Source organism: Marmota marmota, unplaced genomic scaffold (assembly GCF_001458135.2).
Source record: "Marmota marmota marmota unplaced genomic scaffold, marMar, whole genome shotgun sequence".
In the NCBI taxonomy this organism is placed as follows: Eukaryota; Metazoa; Chordata; class Mammalia; order Rodentia; family Sciuridae; genus Marmota; species Marmota marmota.
In genome coordinates, this window is record NW_026000168.1 from 7,149,929 (window position 1) to 7,163,638 (window position 13,710).

The 13,710-nt window shown below is 42.1% G+C and overlaps 1 protein-coding gene across 3 annotated transcripts in view; it reads left to right on the plus strand.

Moving 5' to 3' along the window:
* The window catches only part of Cntn6 (contactin 6), a 287,218-nt gene extending 276,037 nt beyond the window's left edge, over positions 1 to 11,181 (plus strand). For 2 of the 3 annotated variants that reach the window (XM_015495120.2, XM_048787026.1), the window contains 3 exons: positions 8,369 to 8,481; positions 9,675 to 9,843; positions 10,902 to 11,181. In XM_015495120.2, the coding sequence (XP_015350606.1) occupies positions 8,369 to 8,481; positions 9,675 to 9,843; positions 10,902 to 11,005 (386 nt within the window). In that variant the 3' untranslated portion in view covers positions 11,006 to 11,181. The remainder of the gene's footprint in view (positions 1 to 8,368; positions 8,482 to 9,674; positions 9,844 to 10,901) is intronic. The other variant, XM_048787025.1, reaches the window with a different exon arrangement.
* The last annotated feature ends 2,529 nt before the right edge of the window (positions 11,182 to 13,710 follow it).

A 13,710-nucleotide genomic window follows, 5' to 3' on the forward strand; every position in this document is an offset into this window, starting at 1 on the left:
CCAGTCAGTACCAGAGCTGTACCAATTCTGGGTACATCACTGATGCTCATCATATGACAGGAAGTGACAAGGCATTCCATTTTTTTCTGCTTTAATTTTCTTATCTGTTCATGAGAAATCCTTGTGTCCTCACTACCTTCCTAAATTATCAGTGGAGTACAAACAAGGCGCTAACAACGAGAAGACCATCGGAAATACCAAGTGCTTAGGAACCATCAAGAGGGAGACACACAGAACTCTCAGGAGTCAGTCATTTCTAGGAAGTAGTACGTGTGGACTACAAGTTCCTAGACCAGTGCTGCACCAATCTACTCAGCTTGAGAGCTGTCCTCTGACAGATGCCCATAGATGGATCAGCTAGAGATGGAGCTCTGTTCTGCCCCCGTCTTGCTCTACCTGCACTAAACTGATGTAGTCATTGACAGACACCTGTATTAGGATAAGTTTCTGTGTTTGTTCTGAAGTCATCCAGAATTCAGCTATTCTGCAGCTAGGAATGGAAATCTCCAATCAATCAGTGGTTTTCAGATTGCCCAGACATTCAGTTCTAGCTGATGGAGTGGCGCCAACGTCACAAAAATTCTGGGTGGAATTCAGTTTCTATCTCAAGCAAAATCAAAGGTGATTAGGAACGTGTAGGAATGGTATTTTTTTTCTTGTTTTTTTTGTTTTAAAAAGCACAGATTTGTATTGTGAAAAGCTCACAGACAATTCAGTGCAGTCATGGAGCCCCGGACTGAGGTCGATTTATTATAGACACCATCCCGTTGGTTGATCAGCTTAAGGTGGTTGAGACCTGAACAGTGAACGAAGCATGTATTTCAGAATGAGATTGCTGTGTGTGTGTCCAGATATATAAATACGTATGCATTTCTGAGATATGTCATGATATATGACATACAAAAGATAGATACAAAACCTCAGTTAGAACTTTTCTTCTGTGACCTGCATTTGCTATTTGATTGCCCATGCAGCCTAACATCAATGTGCATTAGTTTGTGCTAGTCTATGTCTTCTAAAGAAGAAAATTTTCTTTTTAACATCAAGTTTATTCGGCAGAACAACTTGGATGGATTTGATGGAAATTTGGATCAAATGCCAAGAAAACAACTGGTGGTTCGATCTAATAGCACATAATCACTTCATAAAAATGTTGGAGAAATATATCTTTTGGAAATGGTTTCATGAACCAGGAATGACATCACCCCAAAATGGAGTGGTTGTGTGTATCTGCTAAGGGAAAAATTGAAATGAGAATCAGAAAGATTTAAGTGAAGACCTCTGTGTTCTTTCTGAATTGAATCAAATACAAAATCTTTGGCAGGTCCCAATTTATTTCGTGAAAAAAATCTACTTTCAGTATTTCTTAAAAATTCGGCTTTCACCAGCCTGTATGCTTCAGTGCCATTAACATAATAGCCAACAAGCCCTTGAGAGCAAGGAGGTGACACAAATCTCTATCTTGCTGTATCTGAACACCAGCCCACCTTCCATCGCGGTCTTTTGACATCCTACATGTCAGACGTCATGAGGACAGAATGCTAATGCTTCCTAGTGATACTGTCACAAGTTGCCACAGACAGTATTTTAAAACAAATAGAAATGGATTGTCATATGCTTTTAGAGTTCAGAGGTGAAGAATAGTTTCCCTGAGTAGAAATCTCCGTGTTGGTAAGGACAGCCCTGCCTTTGGAGAATCCTGAGAATTGTTCCTTGGGATTTCCTGGCTTCTGGAGAATTCCTGCTTCCCATTTTACACTTGGAGTGCTAGCAGCCCTTGGGGAGCTTCCTCTCTCTCTCTCCCCTCTGACCCTCTGCTACTGTGAGCACAGCTCTTTGAACTCCGACTCTCTTTCTTCAGAACCTTAGGATCCCATCAAATCCACCAGAACAATCCAGGGTGTTTAGCCCACACCAGATCCTTAACCTAATCCCACAGACAAGCTCTTCTTTTACATAGCCCCAGGATCTGAGGATTAGGAGGTGGACCTTTATAGGAGACTATTTTTCTGCCTGCCACAGTTATGGAATATGGAACTCCGAGCCTGTGACTCCACGCCTGCGTTAATTTCTTCAAACTATACCTCTCTTTGGATATAAGGTACCCCCCCAAAACCTTCCATGTGAGAATATACAGCAAATTTCAGAAGTGAGATGGTGATAAGAGCTGTGACCTAATCAGTGGATGAATCCTCTGATGGACGAACAGTGGTAACCATAGGCAGGTTGGATATCCTCACTGCAGGAGGTAGGTCACTGGGGGTGTTCCTTTGGGGTTTATATTTTGTTCCTGGTGAGTAGAGCTCTCTTTCTCTCTCTGTCTGCTTCCTGGTGCCATGTCCTGAGCTGATTTCCTCTTCCACCATTAAACCACGAAGCAAAGAAAAGACCACCGACTCCAAATTTAAACCAAATTAAAGCAAGCTTGTAATTCCGGCCGGCCGGGACTGTCTCTCCCCAAAATCCGTGGGTTAGAGATCATCACCCCAGCTCTCCAGGAACAAGGTTTTATAGCACAAAAAAGTTGCAAAAGGGGGGTGTCTTGAGAACTTACAGATAACAGGATTTTGACAAGCAGAATCCAAAGGCAGACAGTAGGTTAATGATCTAAATGGTTCAACATTTCAAGTTAGGGAGTCAATTTAGATCCCAACACCAGAATTTATGAGGTGCCGCCAAGGTTTCAGAGAGGGTTGTTATCTGGTCAGGGAAAGCCAGGCGTGGGTGAGTTCAAGGCACGGGCAGGCATTCCAAGCAAGTTTGGAAATCGCAGGAATTTACAGTAAAATAGAAATTAACTTTTTATGACTCTGTGATGAGATGGCTCCCAATCTTCAGGTGGAATTAGGCTGGGTTCACCCGTCTACCAGTGGAATCAGCCAACTATGGACTGAACCTCTGAAATCAAGGACCCAGACAAACCTTTCCTCCTCTAAGTTGTTCTTCTCAGATCTTTTGGTTACAGCAACGAATAGCTGACTAATGCACTCTCTAACCGTCTGAGTAGTCTCTCCTCCTCCAGATGAAGCCTCAAACTGCTCTGAAATTTTTTTTTGGCCTAAAATGCAAACCTAGCCTTCCCATATCCCCACATTTTCATTCTTCTCTTTTTTCCCATAGAATGAAAAATAAAAAAAAAAAAGACACACTCGATCTTGGCCAGTCTGTCTCAAAGTCTCTTCCTCTCCTACCCCTCAACTAGCTCTGACAGTCATCTGGATGTGACTCCCGCTCAGCCCTCGTCCATCTGTGTGACGCGTCCACATTATTTGACAACTCTGGATACACCTTCTCATCTGAGAGAGGAGCAAGGATGCTGTGTACCTCTAGCCCTAGCAATGAGACCCGAAAGATGTGGCTAGCGGACACCCTGGCGACCCAGTGGCTGCCACGTATGAGCACTCCGTGCCTCCTGTTGTGTGTGATTCTTCTTTAGAGGGGATTGCACATCGTTGCATTGTTAGAGAGCAGGAGGGAACCGCTCTTTGCTGCCCAATTTTCTCTTTATAAATTCGTGGCAGAAATTTTCTTTTGGAAGGACACCCACCGCCTACATGAGAAATCCCTTTAATGAAATGTTGGAGATAGCCCTGATTCTAAATACCAGCCTTGGATTTCACTTGGATTTCTCCACGTCCTTGAGATATCATCACAATCACCTCTGAGTCGTGGTGACATCAAAAAATTCTGTATCTATCGCACATTCAAACTGTCACTGTGTGTGGATTCTCTGTCTGATGTCTGATCTTCCTCTGGGAATTGAGATAGCAGAGATCATATTTACCAAAATCTCTGCCTAGTCTGATTGGGTTAGCTAAAAAGGAGGTAGAACCTTTTTTTTTTTTTTTTCCTGGAAATAAGATGATTTGTTTATCCACTAAAGAGATAGTGGCTTTTGGGATTCTTGCCTTCAGGCACTTTTTCTTGTAGTAGAAAAATAACTGAAAGTAAGCAAAGATGGAGTTGAAATACTAATGAATTATGAAAATACTGTGAATAAAATAAGAGTCTCTCAGATATATCTAAGAAGAGATACCTGTCCTGGAAGAATGCATATTTGGATAGGTCATCAAAGATCCAAAGAATTAGAAGACTGAAGGACTTCTACATTGAAAAAAAAAATTGCATAATACAAAGTTGCTTCAGTGTGCTACTATTGTTGCTATGGATGACCATGATGACAGTGGTGTCCCTATATTTAATAAACCTCAGCCATTCAGCTGTACAGACTGTGGCTAAGTGATATGACACATTTGCAAAGGCAGCTCAGAGGATCTCCAAATATACTGTGATCCACCCAGACATCACTTACAAGGCATTTAGATTTTCAACCAAAGGAAGGAAAATATTTACATAAATTCTAAGAGGAAAAGAAAAATAAAAAACAAAATACCACAAAACAAAACAAAACAAACAAAGCCCTGCTCGAGTAGAAAGACGCACTGAGAAACAGGAGCAGAAAGTGTTTACAAATTTTGTCTCCGTTTGGCCCCTGACGTTGACTGACTAGCGCTGGGTGCTGGATTCTTTCTTGCTGTAAATATGCAATCAATCCATATTTAGACATAAAGGAAGCATTAAGCTTTTATTCTCTCTTGCACTTATGTTCTTTCTCTCTTGCCCAAATGTCAGCCCCATGCTGTTACTCAGAAGTGTAACATAAGAAGTTGTTTTTGAATTGAGTTCACAGTGTGAACTACAGTTGAATATAAATGCCATCTACAGAAAAATTGATTACAGGGAGACCATTAGAGCTGTGGAGGCTAGTTTAATGTCACTTTGTCATTTGATTAATAGGAAATGATTTCGTCCTTGAAAATTGCCTGCAAAACTTTTTTTTTTTTTTTAACTAGAAGAAGTACTTGTTTGTTTAGTTTACCAGTATAAACCTGGTACAGGCTTTATGACATGTGTTTCATATATTCCACAGGAAGGGCTTTGGCTTTTTGCAGGGTGGGGGTATGAGGAATTGAACTCAGGGGCACTCGACCACTGAGCCACATCCCAGCCCTATTTTGTATTTTGTTTCGAGGAAGGGTCTCACTGAGTTGCTTAGCAGCCTCGCTTTTGTTGAGGCTGGCTTTGAACTCACTATCCTCCTACCTCAGCCTCCTGAGCCACTGGGATTATAGGCATGTGCCCCCACACCTGGCCTTTGGCTTTTTAAGGTAATAGAAATTACAGTTCCATCCTAGACATTTGCAACCCACTTTAATCAGCTTCATGGAGACAGAGCTGGTAACAGTGCTCTTTTTAAGGTGATAGCCTTGTAAAGAGCTTTCAGAGATTTTTTTTATTATTATTTTGTTTTTTAATGGCAGATGTGTGGCATGGTCATTTTAGAAACCCTTGTGGATAAAGATAAAGGTTAGAGACTAGTATAACTTCCCAGATAATTAGCCAAGAGTCTTCCATTTGTATCTTCCTTTCAAAAATCCTATAAAGAAGCAAGTGAGAGTTGTATTATTAAGGGACAGTCTTGAATATATGCTAATTATACTTAAGAAGTGAATCAATTGCCCGCTTCTGAATTTTACTATTGGTAACAAACCACGGTTGAACACCATTGAAAAACTGATTATTTCATAACACCACAGTGGCAAACGTCTGGTCTTAGGAGAGAGAATTAACAGTTATTGAGTTTTTTTTTTTTTTTAATATGTACCACTAAGGAAGAGAAGCACGTTTCATATTTTGTTTCATATAGGCTGAGAATCTTATAAACTAGGAGTGATTAGTCTCATTTCAAAAAGTAAGACAACCAGGGCTGTTGGCAGAGAATAGATGCAAATTCAAGTTCTCTCTGACTTCAAAGGCTGCCTCTTTCTACCCCTGTGATAGCAAGAAAAATAAAGCATTCTAATTAATCCATGTAACTGGCCACTCATTCCAAAGTACTGCTGGCGGAAGTCCCCTCAGATATTATTGGGGTATTTTGCTTCTGCTTTGATTGATGAGGAAACAAGAGCAAACATGTCAATCACAAGGTTATTGACAAGGTCACAACTCACTCATCCACACTGCTGGTGTAAGTCAGTTCTCTGTCTCCTTCTTGCACATTTGCTTCATCAGTGAACTCTGGAGGTTCAAAACAGTGCTTTTTCTCTAACACGAGCAAACAAATCCAACCCAGCACCCAAAGAAACGTTCCAAATCCATCAGGCCCAACGACATTGAAGGATGAATTTTTATTTGCTGCGTATTGATTGCATGATGAAGTTCATGTTGCTGCTCCATCTTAAAGAACAAGAAATCAAAGAAAGACAACCAAAAAGTATACCAGATTTTTAAAGCCGGAATATCTTGTGAGACTTTTCATATTACTTATGTTTTTTTTCTAACAGCTGAGAAAAAGAAAGAAAAAAAAAAAGATGAGAAAAGACACTTTGGAGTAAAATACAGGAGGATAGTTACAAAAATCATTAATAGTGCCATCTGGTCCTTCAGAGGTAAATGTATTGGCAGGGAGGCATTCAGCCTTTGCTGAACATAGACTTCTCGAGCCTTTAATTAGGGCTGGGTTCGTTCTAGGAGACGGTCAGTCTGATGGGTCTGTCCATCTAAGGAACACACATGGATTGCCGTGGGTCCAACTTCGGCAGTTGTCTTTGAAGGTAGGACAACATAATGAATGGCTGGTCCACATTGGGTCACCTACGAATCTGCCCGTGGCCCATGGCATGATCAATGTGACCTGAGAAAATGGCAAAGGACCTTGAGAAGTTTTCTTTCACCATCTGATTGCAAGACACTTATGAAACATATCTGAATTGGGTGCCTCTTCTGTGCCACAAACGAGGGTGCTGGGGTCAGTAATAACAGAGTTGAGAAGGCTCAGATCCTGCGCAAAGTTAGAGAAACACGTGGCCGAGAGGAACTGTCATTCATCGTGATAAATTCACAATAAATAGAAACGGAGCCCCCATGGGAGCATCGGAGGGAGCATTTCTCTACATGTCCCAAGGGTGACATTTGTGGCCAGGTGAACAGTAGTGGTGTTCCGATGGATTTGGAGACCAGGGAATGCACGGTCATACCACATGGGACACCCTGCATCCTGCATGATGAGAAAGAATTTCCAATACTGTGTAAGAGCTGAGGCAGTAGGTAAGTAAAAATTCCAACAGACGTCATATCTGCCAGGGTCATTCAGCTTCTCAAACTCCAAAGACTTGCCAAGAAACATCTTCCTGGGAAGTTTTATCTTTGCCTCTGCTTTGCAGCTGGATGATGTTAAATCTCTCCTACTTTTTCACATGTCAAAAACAATCACCTGGGGCTCAGATCTTTGTCCAGGTCAAATCTCTGTCCCCCTGGTCATAGGGACGCACCTGATTGGAAACCAAGAGACCCGCCTTCTGACCTGGTCTGCCTCCAGATAGCTGTGTTTGTCGGGATGAGTGACTTCCCGGCCTGGAATCTGGATTTCTTGTTTGTAAATCGGTCTTGGTGAACTGGGATCCTATACTTTTAGGAGGCTGCCTCTAGTTCCTGACTTTCCCTCTCCCCCCCCCAAAAAAAAAAAAACATTGCTTTCAAGGAACTCAAAGCCACAGTTTGGAGTTGGGGGAGACACCCTCTGAGATAATCAGTCTCTTTCTGATGATTCTTTTTATCCCCTTTTTTTTGGGTTCCCAACAGCTCTATTTACGTTAAATGACATACTCCATGCTTACTGTGCAGCATGGGTGATAGAGTTGAGATAGACACACTTTTCTCATCAGAATTCTAGCTTGAGCTATCTGTGAATAGAGGCTTTTTCCATCTTCAAATAGTCTGGGCAGTTAGGACTTCTGTCACATACACTCAGAATGACAAAGACATGGTCTATACTAATATGAACACACAGCAGATTGTGCTAAGACCTTGACATTTTTCTCTTCTCCAGACTCTGCTAACAGATTCCCCTATTTTCTTTAAAATCAACCACTAATATTTTGCTTAGGATATCTTGAGTTGGTTGCAGTGATACAGCCAAAGAGTCCTAAACAGTTCCAACGCCACCAGAATTTGCTTAACATACCCATTGACTGACAGCTCAATGCCATCCTAATCATAGAGACTTTTGATTCATTTGTACACAACCAATACACTCAACAGCCATGATTAATAAATTAACACTGGACATTCGGGAAGCCATTATTAATTCATACGCTTGTCACAAAGACATTCTCAAATGACCGGAATTGGAATCAATTCTGCTTACTCTGATTACAATTAGCACGAGATTTCAAGTGACACCGAAAACATTTTAGCTCCTTCTATGCTAATCATCGGAGACTCGTTCTTCCCATTTCGTGTTATAGCACAGCGTGCAGTGGCCATGAGCTGATTAATATTCACTGGATTCTTTGATTGTCTTTTAAAGCTCCCAGCCAACCACCCGCCAACATTGCCTGGAAGCTCTCGAACTCCAAGTTATGCTTGAACTGGGAGCACGTGAAGACCATGGAAAACGAGTCTGAAGTGTTGGGCTACAAGGTGAGTCTTACTTTTCCTTTAGTTTTATGAATTATGACCCCAAGGAATCAGGAATGTCATTTTTTTAAAAAGTAGAAAACAAATTTGCTGCCTGTGGAGACAGGATAATTTTAGTTTATTTATTTATTTATTTATTTGGGTACCAGAGATTGGACTCAGGGGCACTCGACCCCTGAGCCACCTCCCCAGCCCTGTTTTGTACTTTACTTAGAGACAGGGTCTCACTGAGTTGCTTAGGGCCTCACCATTGATGAGGCTGGCTTTGAACTCAAGATCCTCCTGCCTCAGCCTCCGGGGCCGCTGGGATTATAGATGTGCACCCCCATGGCACCCAGCAGGATGATTTTACAAAGTTGTTTGAAAAATTGGTGCTTTAGGGTGCTTGACTGAAAAGGTCTCAGAGTCTGAGTCCAGTGATATATCCTGGGCCATCATAATACAAAATTTTACAGGGTTCCATATTGTATTTTTTTTTAAGGTGACTCCTTTTGCCATCAAAAGGTGATGTGTGTTTGGGTAGTAGATGTGAAATGTCTATGAGGTCAAAGGATACATTCAAATAGAATTTCTAGAACTCAGGGTCCAGTATGCTGTGACCTTTCAAAATCATTCAGATGATTTAACAAGGGTATCGCCAAGTACCCAGAGCACAGCATGTCCATCAGTGGGAATATATACTCAGACACTTGACATGGGTCCAAACCTAACACCGACTTAAACAGCCAGCACCAATGAGGATAGCCTCAAGCCACTTAATTAGCAGAGATAAATCTAGTCATTCCAGAGACAGTGGCCAAAGTAGAACTCTTTTTGTTTCTTTCTTTTTTTGTTTGTTTTTTAAACTAAGATGAAACCCAAGTGTGCTCTACCACTGAGTCACATCCCCGGCCCTTTTTATTTACTGATTTATTTTATTCTGAGATAGATTCTTGCTAAGTTGAATAGGTCCTGGATAAACTGCTGAGGCTGGCCTCACCCTTTGGATTCTCCTGCCTCGGCCTCCTGAGTCACTGGGATTACAGTACCCGGCAGATAAATCTTTCTCTTAGCAACAAGTGTGTTTAAAGAACAGACATCGCCTTAACTCTTTCATGTGAGGGTCACAGTATGGATAATGGCGTGCCTCATAGTGTTCCATAACAGGGCGTGACGTGTCTCAGGTGCGCATTAACCCCATTCACCATTTCATGCAGATTCTGTACCGGCAGAACAGACAGAGCAAGACTCATATTTTGGAAACAAACGATACCTCCGCTGAGCTCCTGGCTCCCTTTGAAGAAGACTACTTGATAGAGATAAGGACGGTCAGCGACGGCGGGGACGGAAGCAGCAGTAAGGAAATCAGGATTCCAAAAATGTCCAGTGAGTGGGGTCCCAGGGGCTCTTATAGATTTTCTAGTCTAAACAGCTGCGCAGGGAAACATGGGCTTCAAGAAACTTCCTGATTCTTGTTAGATTATTGGGGAGAAAGGAAAAGGCCTGTGGTTCCATTTTGATTGGTGAACCAGAAGGGAGGAGGCAGTTTTTTCTTTGATCTTTCCAACTTGCATCGTGCATTATTCATGGCAGTCTTAGGTTTATTCATTTGAGAAAAAAAAAAAAAAAAAAACACAAACTCCCTGTGTTCTTGGTGGGCAATTTCTTCATTCATTCTGTTGGCACCAAAGATGCAGAATTTTTTTTTTTTTTTTAATGGATTCTTAAAGGCCTCGTAGAACAGGGGTAGCAAATGAGAAGTGTGCTTCCCATACCTCGTTTTCCAGATTCAGGGCAGACATCACCAATCAACCAACCGCATTCATAATGAACCCCGCCACAACTCGGCAGTAAGATCCTTATTCAGGCCAGTGCCAATCAGTCAGACTTAGGATATAATATTTTAGCGTCTTTGCTTGAAAGGAATGAGGAGGGCCTGTGGCTCTGATTAATGTCCAATCATCAACCATCCAAGTGTATTTTATTTTATTTATTTTGGTACCAGGGATTGAATGTAGGGGCACTTAACCACTGAGCCATATCCCCAGCCCTTTTGTGTATTTTATTTAGAGACAGGGTCTTGTTGAGTTGCTTAGGGCCTCACTAAGTTGCTGAGGCTGGCTTTGAACTCAAGATCCTCCTGCCTCAGCCTCCCAAATCACTGGGATTACAGATGTGAGCCACCACACCCAGCCATGACCAATTTTAACCTGCACTTCAGGCAGGCATCACCAATTTGGACCCTCTTTGACTGCTGTTTTGCATTTAAAACAGCCTAAAACAAAGAGTAAAGGGACCTCCTAAAATTAAACATATTGTAATTAAAGTGAATATAATAAAATATATGACTGGAAGAGAAATGAGTGTTTTGTATCTTGAAGAATTGATCTAATGAGCCATTATATGTTTTCAAGTGGTTTTGTGTTCTCCTTTTTATTTTGCAGGTCTGAGTTCCAGAGGAAATCAAGTCTTAGAACCTCGCACCCATTTCCTGTCCGTCATCATACCGGTTTTTTACTGTTTTGCTATTCAGCTGCTTATACGATGAATATAACCATAAATGGTTGGGAGTTTTCTGAAAGCTAAATCATTCTGTAAATATGCTCTCCAGCCTCCAACATGCGAATTCTTAATACAGACTTGTTTGGAAAGAAGAAAAAATGTATATTATTAAGATCTTGTAAATATCTGTGGTACATTAATAAAAACAATTTTAAACACTTTTGAATTTGAAAGTTCACACATGATTGCATACATTCAGAGGTGCCAAGTTAATCCGGGGAATTGCAACTGCTGCGTCTTTCAAGAGACTTTTATATGGAGAGTAAAAATAACTCCCCTTTGAAGAGGATGATAGATACAAAATGGTTTTGCATCTCTGTGCATTTGAATGTACTCCAGGCCACTCACTTCAGTATTTAGAAAATGCTCCCTACATCCAAATAAAATATAATTATTTGTTTATAGTTGGGCTTCTTTCAAAGCATCAGCTATTAGAAGGCATGGTGTGCTTTAATGTCTGAATCAAGTTGGGATGAGAAATATTTGCACCCCCAAAACATGTATATACACAATGTTTTTCCAGGGTCACTTTTTATAGGGGGGGGGGTACCAGGGAATGAAATCGGGGGCACTCAACCACTGAGCCACATCCCCAGCCCTATTTTGTATTTTATTTAGAGACAGGGTTTCACTGAGTAGCTTAGAGCATCACTGTTGCTGAGGCTGGCTTTGAACTCGAGATCCTCCTGCCTCAGCCTCCTGAGCCGCTGGGGTTACAGGTGCACCACGGATCGCGCCTGGCCAGACTCACTTTTTAGGCATTTCGGTCATGATAATGACCAAAAGAAGTGCTTCGCGGCAAAGGAAAAGAAATGAAGGGAAATGGGCACCCACATAAAATAACCCAGCCATCCTGACTTCCCGTGAACAGCGTCTCAGAGCCCAGTTTACCCTTTCAGCCGATTCCACATTCTAAGTTAGTTGCATGAACAAGAGTCAGGTCATGATTACAACCCGACAGCACTCTCCAGGGGGCCTTCTTGTTACATCATAAAGAATCTGAGAACAGAGGTATTGGACCAGGTTTTCTATGTTGTGGTCAACGTATATTTGGCATGGTACCTGGGCTCGGTTGTCAGATGTTTCTGCAATCATAAACAAAATCCCATGTTAGCCAAGGATTTAGGAAGATTCCTGTGGGTAGAGTGTCCTCTAGGATGGACCCGAGAGAGTTCCTGGAAGCGCAGAGCCCGGAGAACACGGGAGGTGACTGCCACTCAGGATGTCCCTCCATTTCCTTCCCAGACAGCGTGGAGGGGTTTACCCTGCTCTCAACCCCCAACCAGCACCTCCAAGCCACTGTCATTCGTTGTCCTGGGGAGCTCAGAGTGGGCAAGGACACACACTGGTTTCGCTTTCTTCGCATGGTGCAAAGTTTCCAATCAGGTACAACTTATTTGAACTGTCCTCACCATCAAGCGTAAACCCTCCGTGCACATAATTCTTAAAATCGGATGTCATTTTCATTCCTTCCATGTTTCAGGACTCTTTAAAAGGCCCCCACGGAGTCAGTCACAGATGGACATTGGTTTTTCCATTGGCCTAGAATTTGCTCCTCGCCTGAGGAATACGTTGCGCATACAGTTCAAATTAATGAGCCTGGTGCTGGAAGGGGGCTGGCTGTGGTTTTTATGGAGCTCATCAAACAACAACAACAGATACCAATTGCTTCACGCGTGTCCACAGCAGCCATTTCCAGCGCACATCTGTGTGTGTCTGGTGTAGGAGCTTAATGGCTTCCCCAACCTGCTGAGACAAGATTTTTGTCCTCCTCCCTAGAAAGGAGATCCAGAGTTAAATCTACTGAAATTGGCATTTCCGCCAATCCGGTGAATATAAGATGCAAAATCATTGTACGTGAATCCAAAGGCAAATCATGTCTTGTCAGTCTTATATATTTGCAGAGTACTCTTTCGGTTTATGATTTCTGGGGTGCTTAAAAGACTATGTTATCCAATATCTGATCTAGTATTTGCTTATTCATCACTTCCTGCTAAGTGTTTTGGAATGTAATTTGGCATTAATATGAAGCAGTCTAACCTGTGGCTCCCTTTGAATCTTTACCCTTGGTGAGATCTGAGACTCCTCTTAAGCATCTCCATTTCACTAATATGGAGACATGAAAAATATAGAATATTTGTCAGGGAACAAGGGACACTCTAAGTTGTTTAGAAAACGGAGCTGCTGCAATCTCCTGCTTATGAATGAAACCACTAATGAAATCAGTTACTGCAGTTCTTTCAGTGCCCGATGGACCATATAAGCCAATTTCGTCTTTGTGTCAAAAGTCAAAATAGCTTCCAGAGAAATGGGCTGTCCACCTACTCTTGACACTGAACCTCACTGAAAAATAAAACCAAGGGGGGTCGGTCACTCCACAGCAAGGAAGTTTTCTGCAGGATAGACCTACCTCCCTGGAACACATGACCATTTCCAATAGATGGCTTTATTGACTGAGTGGGTGACTGTTATAAAGTCTTACCCATATGATAATTAATTTATTTCCATATTTCCTACAGGAGAGGGAAAAGATGTGGCTGGACCCAGATACAGCCAGAGAAGGAGCAGGAAGTAAAGAGCAAGAGACAGGATACTGGGGACAAGTGACTCTCAGGCTCAGGGCTGCCCAGATAATGTGGACTTCCCCCTTGCAGCTCCATGGACTCTCTTTTATTGTTCCATTGTCCCCTT